The sequence below is a fragment of the Neoarius graeffei genome, chromosome 24, assembly GCF_027579695.1.
Source record: "Neoarius graeffei isolate fNeoGra1 chromosome 24, fNeoGra1.pri, whole genome shotgun sequence".
Classification (NCBI taxonomy): domain Eukaryota; kingdom Metazoa; phylum Chordata; class Actinopteri; order Siluriformes; family Ariidae; genus Neoarius; species Neoarius graeffei.
In genome coordinates this window covers 56,427,064-56,439,507 of record NC_083592.1, presented here as the reverse complement: position 1 = coordinate 56,439,507, position 12,444 = coordinate 56,427,064, and the positions used below count along the sequence as shown (strand labels likewise).

The 12,444-nt window shown below is 43.9% G+C and overlaps 1 protein-coding gene across 1 annotated transcript in view; it reads right to left on the bottom strand.

Moving 5' to 3' along the window:
- Window positions 1-12,444, bottom strand: part of kat6a (K(lysine) acetyltransferase 6A) — a 39,936-nt gene that overhangs the window by 10,595 nt on the left and 16,897 nt on the right. Inside the window, exons 6-10 of the mRNA XM_060907505.1 lie at window positions 10,946-11,313; window positions 10,307-10,422; window positions 4,435-4,550; window positions 3,891-4,032; window positions 104-265 (exon numbers count right to left, since the gene is read on the bottom strand). Coding sequence (XP_060763488.1) covers window positions 104-265; window positions 3,891-4,032; window positions 4,435-4,550; window positions 10,307-10,422; window positions 10,946-11,313 — 904 coding nt within the window. The remainder of the gene's footprint in view (window positions 1-103; window positions 266-3,890; window positions 4,033-4,434; window positions 4,551-10,306; window positions 10,423-10,945; window positions 11,314-12,444) is intronic.

Below are 12,444 nucleotides of genomic sequence, written 5' to 3'. Positions count from 1 at the left end.
AACAATCGCTGCTAATTTACACTAGCAAGTAGAATGAATATTTTTAAAAACTTCCAAAGAGACGAATTTCACATCAACCTTCCAGTCGACGACTCGAGCTCACCTTGGAGAAGTATCCGACCAGATGACACCCTTTGGAGTCGTTCTGCGTGAGCACGTAAAAAAGGAACGGTTCCACGTCGTAGTAGAGAGTCTTGTGGTCCAGAAAGAGCTTGGCGAGCAGGCAGAGGTTCTGACAGTATATTGTGCTGATGTTCCCATCAACCTGAACAAAAGCAAAGTTTTGGGGTTTTTTTTTTTTAATTGCGATTTTTAAAATTGAGACGTGTATCTGTTCTGGTTCTGCTGTCCATTTTGTTTAGCGATTTGCTTATGTACACATACACATGTGCTGAACCTTCTCTTTCATTTACATTTTTATTGCACTCTCTTCATGACTGAAAAACACCAGTCAACTTCGCTATGAAAAACAATTTCTCTCTCAGAGCTACAAGTTTCAATTAAAATAATAATAATAATAATCATCATCATCATCATGGGACTGTCGCACCCCCTATGGTACTGAAGGAAACTGTCCAAGACAAGACAGACTATTCAGACAAACAGGCAGGATACACATCACTTCAATTGATTTTTTTTTTCCCCCAACTGAAATTATGTCTCAATTTCAACTTTAAAAATAAATATGCAAAAGTTATGTTGGTAGTGGATGTAAATTCTTCTAGAAATGAGAAAACGGATATTGATGTTTGTACAGAACTAAACAGCTGCTTGAATCTCACCCTTTAAACGAGCTCAGTTTAAATACTGCGTGGGGTGTTCGACTTCTAGGGTCTTGATTTTTTTTTTTTCCTTCTCATTTCATCTTGTATGGCTCTACTGAATATCTTATCAAAATTTAACACTGATATATTTACCATCAGAAGACTGACAGTAGCGCAAGTTTATATTAACATGCTCGTTATAACACGTTGTCATTACTATAGTAGCGGCTCCTTCGGAGGGATCTGTACGGCAGACACCGCTGTAATGCGAGTGCGAATGTGAGCTTCTGAGTTTGCAGGACGTTCCGCAAGCGCCAGCGACCTACGGCTTTCTCCACCGGCTTGCCTTTCAAAAAACTTGCCTTTCAATGTTCAAGCGATTTCTCTCATCTGTATATGCTGCAAATCCAATTTTTCCACCACAAATTTGTCTGAGTCGGGTCTCGTGTGTACGGAAGCCGAGAGAGGCCCTTCATATAATCCTTTTTTTATTCACCTGATCCCGAGATAACGACATAATTAATTCAGGATCTCGAGAAAACAAAACTATTCCGTGATCTCGAGTAAACAGCTGAGAAATGGTTCATTCAGGTGCGCCAAGAGACTTGTGATATGCTGACTTTGGGGCTAGTTCTCATTCTGTATAGACGCAACTATGGTCATTAGAATGTCTGGAATAATCAATCACCTAATGAGGCAATATTTTGATCAGGGGTTGACACAGGGAGAGATTGCATTATTTATGTCGTTATCTCGGAATAACGGTTTTGTTTTCTCGAGATCACGGAATAATTGTTTTGTTTTCTCGAGATCTCAAATTAGTTGTGTTGTTTTCTCGAGATCCTGAATTAATTACGTCGTTATCTCGGGATCTCATTCATCTCATCTCATCATCTCTAGCCGCTTTATCCTGTTCTACAGGGTCGCAGGCAAGCTGGAGCCTATCCCAGCTGACTACGGGTGAAAGGCGGGGTACACCCTGGACAAGTCGCCAGGTCATCACAGGGCTGACACATAGACACAGACAACCATTCACACTCACATTCACACCTACGCTCAATTTAGAGTCACCAGTTAACCTAACCTGCATGTCTTTGGACTGTGGGGGAAACCGGAGCACCCGGAGGAAACCCACGCGGACACGGGGAGAACATGCAAACTCCGCACAGAAAGGCCCTCGCCGGCCACGGGGCTCGAACCCGGACCTTCTTGCTGTGAGGCGACAGCGCTAATCACTACACCACCGTGCCGCCCGTTATCTCGGGATAACAAGGTGAATAATAATAATAATAAAAAAAAAAAAAAAAGATTACATGAAGGGCCTCTCACGGCTTCCGTACATATGACCAGAAGCAACGCCATATTTTTGATTGATTCTTGCATCCTGATTGGCCAAGCCGTACCACGCGACCATGCCGTAGTGCATGTAGTTATGTTACAGAGCCAGGCAGCATACTACACAGGGTAACTGAAAAAGCCAAGCACACGTGCGCGCACGCATACACACGGAGGGAAATTTCATACATATTTTGGAAGTATTTTACAGGGAAAGGGTTAATAATTTATTCTTTCGATTACGTTCATTATGTCTTATATTAAATATAGTTAGTTTTTGTTTCTTTTTTTATCAGACATCTAGTTTTTAGGTTTGTTTACCTGACGTTTCGACGTACGACTGTCGTCTTCCTCAGAGTGTCACCGGATGTTATTGGTGACGCATCTTTTATCAGCTGATGTTTCCGAAGGCGTGGCCTTCCTGTCTGGATTGGACTGGGGGAATGCCAGAGTCATCCGCACAGAAGATAATAAACATCAGCGCTGGATCAGGGAGGCCACAGAGATCCGTAAGCGAAGCCCGAGGACCATCAACCGGGATGAGGGAGCATACATGCTCTCCCATACCTGGAGTGCCATCTTGCAGGGGACGAACTGACAGTAGAAGGCGTGACCAACCTGTCAATCCAGACAGGAAGGCCACGCCTTCGGAAACATCAGCTGATAAAAGATGCGTCACCAATAACATCCGGTGACACTCTGAGGAAGACGACAGTCGTACGTCGAAACGTCAGGTAAACAAACCTAAAAACTAGATGTCTGATGAAAAAGAAACAAAAAACTAACTATGGTTAATAATTTATTTGCTGAGAATGCACCAGAAGCCATCAAAAGGCATGTAAATTTCAAACTTTTCGGCGGGCATGCCCACAGACTCCCCCTAGCATTAGCACGCCTTTGCCGTCACAAATTCCAGAGCCGCCTACTTTTTTAAACCGGCTACTTCATATTTTCTGGAGAATCCTGTTAAATGAAACTATAAACAGATAAAAAGTTATTTCCTGAACAAATAAACGTAAATCAGAGAATTGCTGCAGTACCAGAGAAATAAAAACACTTCTAGAAGTACTGTTAGTGTTTCAGTGCTGCTTATTATCTGCCTGTGTGGGTCGTGTGCTAATGTGCACTGCCCTGCATGGCGTTAGGCTTTTACACTCGTCGGTGACAGCACTTACGGGTTATTTGTGGCGTTGTGCGTGTTGCACAGTGACAAAGCAGTTAAACCAATGTTTGGGCGGCCGGGGGGGGGGGGGGGGGGGGGGGGGGGGGGGGGGGCGCAGACCTGTTCATGTTGCTGAATCAGGAATTGAAACCTGAACCTCTTGAAACCAGTCTGACAGGCACTCGCAAACACGCGCACGCTTTTTTCTTTTTTTTAAATGAGTATCCACATTCAGACAGATGGCTGCCAGGAAAAGGAGGAACTACTTTTTAAAAACAAACAATGCTAACAGCAGGCCCCAGCTCCCACATTTGCTTTTTAGGATAAATGCACCACACGCACGTCTAACTGGGATCTCCATTTATATTTCCTTCAGGCAAGGCCCGAGACAAAGACAGCGCTGCTTTCTCTCTCCCTCAGGCTCACTGTGTTAATTATAAAGGACGTTTTTAACCAGGCTTTATTTATTGCCAAAAAAAAACCCCAAACGTCCCTAAAAACTGTTGTTGCGCGGCTCTCTGTGATGCATCATTAAAGCAGCTTAAAGAACAGGATATGGGCGTCGGCCACAGACCGGCCTTGTGCGCGCGGTTTGTGGCTGGGAGGAGGAAGAGGTCTCGGAGCCTCACCTCGAACACAGAGATGTCGTCCTTCCTGTAGATCTCGTTGGCAGGCGGGTGAAACCACGTGCACTTGCGCATGTGCTGGTACAGGATGCTGCGACTCTTCATGTAGCGCAGACAGAACTCACACAGGTACAGCTTAGGAAGTCTTGGAGGACACACACACCCACCCACACCCGCATTATTACTCGAAGTACTCATTACAGCACTTGAAAACAGGAAACATTCTTTGAGAGCTCCAAAGCATGCACTGTACTTCAAAAATAAAACACTGCAGCAAAAAAGAAAAAAAAATGTAAATTAAAAAAAAAAAAAAAACCCACACAAACCCCCATGTTCTAAGCAAAGCAAACTAAATCATACTGCTCTTGTCTTGGCTAATATCAGCTAAGCTTGCTCTCTGGATTAGACTTATTGTGCACAGTAATTAAAAAGAATAAATAAACTCATCAGCACTACTTCCCTCTGTTTGTTTTTCTTGCAACCTGATTGGTCAGAAGGTTGAAATAAATAAATAAATAAATAAATAGATTTGATGTGTAGATGTTACCTGCTGTACTCCTGAGGGTACGGCGAGGAGTACCACGTCTGGATCTCGTATTTCCCGAACTCGATGACGGAGGGACAGCGCATCTGTGGATCTGGAGGCCCCGTCACGCCAACTTTCTACAGAGATAGAGATAAACTGAACTTAGGAACGAACACACACACACACACACACCTCGTCTCTCTCAGATGGAGTCTCAAGGCCAATTTATGCTGACAACCCAGTCCTCGCAGATAGCGTCGCAGACAGTGTTTGCGTAGCCCCCCCCACCTTCGCAGACGCTCTGCGCGCACCTCCCAAAAATTGTGACTACCACAGAAGCCTCGCAGACGAGGGCTCCTATTGGTCCACTCTACATCCGCTGTACACGCACTTCCGCTTCCCTACTTTCCCGGTTTGGTTTGTTTTCACGACCGCCATTTTTAAAAACACGAGCGAAGATGGAGCAGCACGAAGGGCGGTTGATCGAGGAAGTGAGGAAGTACGTACATCTATACGACTCCAGTTCTAGTCATTATAAGTAACCGGAGGATAAACACTCCACTAACCACACCCACCAACTACTCCTAGCGACTTCGCGCGCCCTTGCGTTGTGCCGGTGAATAACATCGCACACGCCTATTACTCCCCGCTCAACGATAAATTACAACTGTCTGCGAAAAGCTATCTGCGAAAGCCTTGTCGCAAGAGCACGCAGAGGCCCTCACGCTTATAGAAGCAGTATTAGCAGAGAGAAGCTCCACACTTAAGAGAACATGGCAACGTATCAACCTGATTTGGTCTTTCTGGAGGAGCCATGGTCAAATAGTTAGAGAAGCAGCTCTGGGACCAAAAGGTCACCGGTTTGATTCCCTGGACCAGCAGGAACAGCTGAAGCACCCTTGAGAAAGGCACCCAACCCCCAACTGCTCCCCAGGCTGCTCTGGGTATGTTGTACGCCAGTCTGGATAACAGCGTCTGCTAAACGCCTGTAATGAAATGTAACGATTTTCGCGACCGTAGGGAACCTGATCATAAGTGCAAGGCAACGCATCTCAAACACCCAACCACCACACAACTAAATTTGTATCTTTATTTATACGAGATAGATGGGCTGGGCTTTTATCCAGCGCTTATTTTTGATCTGCTTTTAAAAAAGGATTATTTACTAACATTTCACAGTAAAAGCGGAAGCTCTGCTTTTAGACCGTGCCTAAATACACACCTAGAAATAGCATTAGTGACATTAGTAGAAACAGTGGTGTTAATACTAGAACAGTAGTAGCAGAATTTGTAGTAACAAGATGAACTGCGAGCTACTGCCCACTGACGAACCCCCCCGCTCTCACTTAGATCAGAATGCAAGCAATCGAAGGAACAGGACACTTATGAACGTTGACCTCAACAAATAATGAACCCTGAAACAAGTAAAGAGCAGCGTCTCTCCCCAGGGATTTCAAACACCATCCTGGTAAACGGTCATTCTGAAATAGCATTTTGCTTCTTGAAATAGCGTCAAAATCTACGCTACGTGTTTTGTAAATACATTCAGTTGGTAAACAGGAAGTTGATGTGCGACAGACCTGAAAACGGTACACACTAGGGATCGACCGATGTGTTTTTTTCAGGGCCGATACCGATAATTATGGAATTGGGATGCCGATAACCTATAAATGTAAACATTATAATTCACATGAAATTAAACATAGCACACACTGACACAGACCTTCATATCCATGAAATGTATGTTTAATTGTAAAATTGAACATGAAATTTTGTGCAGGGAGATGCCAGCAGCATTTGTACAATAAAGTCAAACATTAGTTAGAATAAAATGAGAAATAAAATAATAATAAAATAAATATTCACCAATAAAAAAAATAAAATCACTCCCTACTATATTACAGCTCACCATTTTCAGTAAAAAATAAATGAAAATACACTCTGGATTCTTTTACACTAAGAACTAAGTAAGACTTACCAACTTCAAGTAGTTTTTAAATAACAAATCAAGTGTAGGGAGCTGCCTGCAGCATTTTTTAAAAAGTAAAATCAAACAAAGTCGGCTATCACTCCCTATTATGTAACAACTGAACAAGTAACCGTCTACATTCTAATGTTTTTAATGCCCAAGCCTAATATTCCCAATTTAGGAGGATTATATTGTAGTGAAGGAAGCATTACATGTAGCTTCAGCGAGACTAGTTGGTTGTAGGCTAATTCAAGTGCTTCCTTCTGTAAGCCAAGTTTGCCTGGCTACACAGATGCAAATGGACAATTTTAACGAGTAGTTTAGATGAAGAATGTCCCGAGTGCCCGTACGGCCGCCTTGAAACAGTTCACAGCGTTTAGCTACGCGTGTCGATTGGCTATATCTCTTGTGCCAAACAAATCAGATGTTGTGGTGGGCGGGACCGTGTTCCTGAACTCAGAGAGGCGAGTGCAGGAAAGGACGTGCAGTGACAGTCGCGTTAAGAACGAAACGGCTGCAAAAAGGCATGTTATCGGCATATCGGTGGAAATTATGGCCGATACCGATAACCCTAAACATGCAGAATATCGGCCCGACATATTGGCCAGGACGATTATCGGTCGACCCCTAATATACACAGTATCGAACCCCAAGCTGAAGTTTGGTACCAAATAGCTACGATTAGCGTTTGCTGAGAAAAAGGGTGTTTCATACAGACAGACAGAGGTAAACCGGTATAAACCCTCAGAGCCGGAGTACAACAGTTGTTGTACTCCCCTAACATACCCCTAACCCTATTCATTAGCTATGTTGCATGCGATTTTTGAAATCAGGTGAATCTGGATTTACTTCAGGGATTCTAGATTCACTGAGGTGAATTAGGTCGACATTCTTAACAGGGCTCATAAAAGAATAAGAACACTTCGACAGCCACTCTCTCTCTCTCTCTCCCCATCTTTTCCCCTTCGTTTCTCACTTACCCCACCCCCTATTATATCTTCCAGGCTTTCGTCTAAACCGGAGAACAGGGGCACTGCGCCCTCTTACTCTCGGCGTGCGCCCCCTTACCGAAATGCCGATTGAACCCCAAGTCACACTTAGGCCATGCACTTGTATGCTACTGCACAACATGCAATCTTTCTCAAAACGATCTTTTCTCCGTGAAAACATCTCAGCAACACCACGTGACAACATGTCTGATCATCAAATACGTTATAATTACTCCAAAAATATTCCAATCATAGTAGATACACCGCCAGACGGTGCAAAAACAATCCGAATTGGCGTTTTCCAGACTGAGGTGCCATGTTTAGTTGTTTACTTGTCGCGGCTGCTCTCGCGAGATTTGACATGAGTTACATGCAAGGTCAGCTGACTTGTAGAGCGAGATTTCTCAAGACTGAATGACCTTTCACCCACCGGCGCGGGAGCTTTTGACAGAAGTAGTTCGCGAGTTGTTTTTGTTGACACTTGGGCATTTAAAGATGTCATCCCGCGGCACGAAACGGAAGAAAGCCAAAGACTGTCCGGGGCAGAAGATTACTTCTTTTTCAATGTTGACAGACAATTTGTTACAATTTCCCTCTCAGAATGTCCCACTGTAGCCTTAATTTTTCAAAGGCTTCACACGGCGGAGGGGGGGACGGACAACCGGCACCATCCCCCCCCCGCTTCGCTCCCTCGCCATAGTGAGCGCCCTCACACTAAATTTTTCTAGAAAAAACCCTGTCTTCTGTCCTCTTATACCTCTCTACACAGAATTACACTTAGATACACCTCTTTTTGTCTAATTTAATTAACTTTTTACAGTCCTTGCTGGGAACTGAACTCAGGATCTTCTGCTTTGAAGTCACAATAAAGAAATCGGACATTTCACTAGATTACCAAACCCTAATTCAGCTAAATAAACCTAGAATTACTTCAGTGAATCCTGATTCACCTGCTTTTTGAAAAGTCACCTGCAACAGCGACATTAAGTTTATAGCTCAAACCCTGGAGATGAAACACGTCTCAGCTGACTGACCGCATTCACATTAAATAAAATAAATATAGACGCCTGAATGAATCACGTGGCCGATTTGACTTCTTTCCTGGACGTATAATCCCACTTCCAGTTTGATTAATGGTTTTCCTGGTCCTTTGCTTCATATCAACCTAGAGAGAGCATGATGCAGCAGTGCTTTAGTCCTCAAACAGAGCAGTTTTATATTTCAGTACAGGCCTGGGTGATAAAACCACACCTATACACACCGTCAAGAGCAAACTGCCAGAAAACACAAAACAAACGTGCAAAGTTCAGGCATTTGAACAACGCTCTAACTTGGTCGTAAACAGCCCATCACAGATCCCATCACTGGATAATAGAGTGGGGCACGACTGATACGCAGACCGACAACCATTTAACGAGTGCACTGCAGACTTGCACCAACAACATAAGCATTCGTGTTTCATGGTGAGAAAACCACGTGAACAAGCGATGTTTCATTTCTGGTTGAAGCATTCCTTTAAGCAGAAGCTCGTTATGGCTAAAAAGAGCAGCGGCCATGTTGTAAATATCACTTGCGCAGCGTTCTATTGTCTGACTGGTGTACAGCGGTCCTGTCTGCCAGCTGCTATTGAAATGAACCTTTTCAAAAGGAACGCACGCGTGTTTTTCTCCATGGAAGCCTTCTAGCCTCAGGCAAATTCAGACTACTCGTGCACTGAGCCTTCACACACCATAAACACTCAGTTTTGCATAACGTGAACCTCGTCTCAGAGCAGATTGCAACAATCACAACAAAACACAGTCACCAAAATCTCCTTTTCATTGGCTGATTTTTTTTTTTTTTATTAAAAAAAAGTTTTATATCTGATCCGGGGCTGTAGCTACGTACGACTTTGAGTCATAAAACCGGCGCAACAACTTTGGATCAACTGCAGTTCGATATGCAAATTATTCAAGGGTAAAGCCAACATGTGCAGACACTCAAACTAGCAAGCTTGCTAAAGCCTAGGTCACAACCAGACGTACTGATTTTTTTTGCCCGTGCGATTTTTGGCGTTTCCCAAATCGCTGCGCTTTTTTTGTTCATGGAGAAAGACGTGCGTTGGCCGTAAGTTTGTCTTGCAACCTGAAAAAAACGCAAGCGCCCGTAGAGTTTGTTTGACATGACAAAGAACCTCTGTGGCCGGTCTGCGGCTTGAAAATCAGCACGTCACATGCGCGCCCTCCGTGCGTTTCTTGCATGTAGACCGGCCGTTTCTTGCACGTACGGCCGGTTGTGACCGAGGCTAAAGGTTACCATATTTTTCGGACTATAAGTCGCACTTTTTTTCATGGTTCGGCTGGCCATGCGACTTATACTCCGGTGCGATGTATACATTTTTTTTTTTTTTCCACCACAAGTAATAACGATAGTAACGGGCTACTAATATTAGTTATAATAATAATAATAATAATAATAAAATAGGCTATTAGTAATAACAATAGTGATAGTATTAAAGATAGTAGTAGATATTTAAAATAATCAGACTAGGCTACTTACAGGGCAAAGGGCGCGTTATCACTGCTCAGCTGTTCGTTTATTAAATAAACAATGCAGTCGCGCAGTAACCACGCGCCGCTTATCAGATACAATCACAGACTCTATGGATAGAATAACCCTTCAAAAAAGTGCAACTTGTAGTCCGGTGCGACGTATGTGTTTTTTTCGTCTTCATAATGCATTTTTTTGGCAGATGCGACTTAAACTTCGGAGCGACGTATAGTCCGGAAAATACGGTACATGGTTGTTATGGCAACGCTGTTTGAAACCCTGCAGAAATCCTTCCTGGGCTTCTTTTTAACCCTCCCTTCACTTCACCTGTTCTTCCTTCCCATTCTCTCTCCTTGCCTTCCACTCACCCATCTCGACATCATTTCATCCATCCCTCCATCCATACCTGTAGTGCCAGCTCCTGGATGTGTCTGAAAAGTTCCACGTCCTTCTCAGTCAGGTTCTCGTGTCCCGGCAACTTCTCTTCATCTTCCTTCCAGTCGTCACCACACTCTTGATTGTCTGTGGGTTTGCCACACACACACACACACACTTATTGCTCCCATTTCCTCATTCCATGAACTAAGTTATCTCCTGTTCTCACTTGTGTTACAGCAGCTATAAACGGTTGTTCCCTCACCAGCCTTTCATTCTGAAGTCAGTAAGATGAAAAACCCCAGCCTGCTGCGTAACCAGACACCGATCCCAAACATGTCAAGAAACTTAAAGTTACAGCTTTGACTCTGAATGGTACAGAGTGTCGATACTGGAGACTCCTTCCATGAATGATAAACATCCATTTACAGAAAACTTCCATATCAATGATTACACACTACAGAAACGTTAACGTGCATGAATATAAATCTGCTAATATAATATAAACCCTGTCACAGCTGCTGTTACAGAAAATTAAAACACACCACCTCTGGACCAATCAGAGTCTGACGGTGCTGTGGTATATTATAATATAATTACAATTAATCTCCTGCCGTTTTGTGGCGTTTCATCTCACCGTGTGAAACACTGTGGCGGTGCTCATACTCACCCCCTGTGCGCTGGTGCGCGTCTGATTTCCGGCCGCTCTTCTTGCGAATGCGGTGCTGCTGTGCGTAGTCAAGCGACTCTGTACGGGATTTGCGTCCGTCCGGCGACGGAGTAAAGAACTTGCTCAGGGCGTCGATCAGCCCTTTGGTCTTCCTGTTGAAGCGTGCCACGCCCTGAGACTCATCCTCCTCCTCACGCCGAGAGAACAGGAGCCGGTCGTCACCTGGGTAACCGTCACCCAGGTAGCCATCGCATGACGAACTCGAGGACGAGTGCGGGGAGGCGGAGCCTCGTGAGTGACTTGCTCCAGCGCCTCTCCTCCGTCGGCCACGCCCGCTCCCCCGAAGTTTCTTAAAGGGGCGACCTGGCCTACAGGCAGACAGAACCACCGGCGTTTAATAAACCACATCAGGATTAACGAACAATTCACTACAACATTCACACCCATGCCCCATTTCCACCAAAGCAGTTCCAGGGCTGGTTCGGGGCCAGTGCTTAGTTTGGAACCGGGTTTTCTGTTTCCACTGACAAAGAACTGGTTCTGGGGCCAGAAAAACCGGTTCCAGGCTAGCACCAACTCTCTGCTGGGCCAGAGGAAAGAACCGCTTACGTCAGCGGGGGGGCGGGCGGAGTTGTTAAGACCAACAACAAGACCGCGAAAGATCGCCATTTTTAAGCAACAAGAAGCAGCAGCTGTACAAACGCGAAGTCATCCATTATTATTGCTGTTGCCGCTGCTGCTTCTTCCGTGTTGTTTTTGCTTCGATATTCGTGCCAAGATTTATGTAAACGTAGCGCCGTAACTGACGTACACAGCGACGTAATGACGCGGCTCCGCTTAGCACCGTGAGCTATGGAAAAGCAAACTGGTTCTCAGCTGGCTCGCAAGTTGAACGAGTTGTGAACCAGCACTGGCTCCGAACCAGCCCTGGAACTGATTTGGTGGAAAAGGGGAAACATTCAGGTCTGTTCTGTTTCATCCACACGTCTGATCGATTCACCGATCGTGAAATTCACAAGAGTTAAGACTTTTTTTTTTTAAACAATGAAAGCTCTTCAGAGGGGAAATAAATAAATAAATAGCATCGCAATGCAGATTTCAACTGGTGGTGGAAAAGTTGAGAAATTAAAGCGCTGATTTTCCTTCATGTCATGGAGGAATGTTTTACAAAAACTAAACTGGCATTTAATCAGATTATATTTATCAGAATTTTTTAAAAATAAATTTTCATGAATCAGAACCAGAGCCCAACTGGAATTTAAACAAAAAACGTAAATGAAGAAAAATAAAACTTAATGGACATTTAAATAAATCACTAAATCAGTAACGAACAAATAGGTTTCTGTTTTTCAAATCTAACAATGAGATCCTAATTAGAAAGTAAATTAAAAAAAAAAAAAAAAAAGTGAAACCAATAAAAATACGCAACCCAATTTGATAAAATCAGAAAAAACAAAAAAGTAACCCAATTTTATATGCAAACTAAGATGACAGTCAGT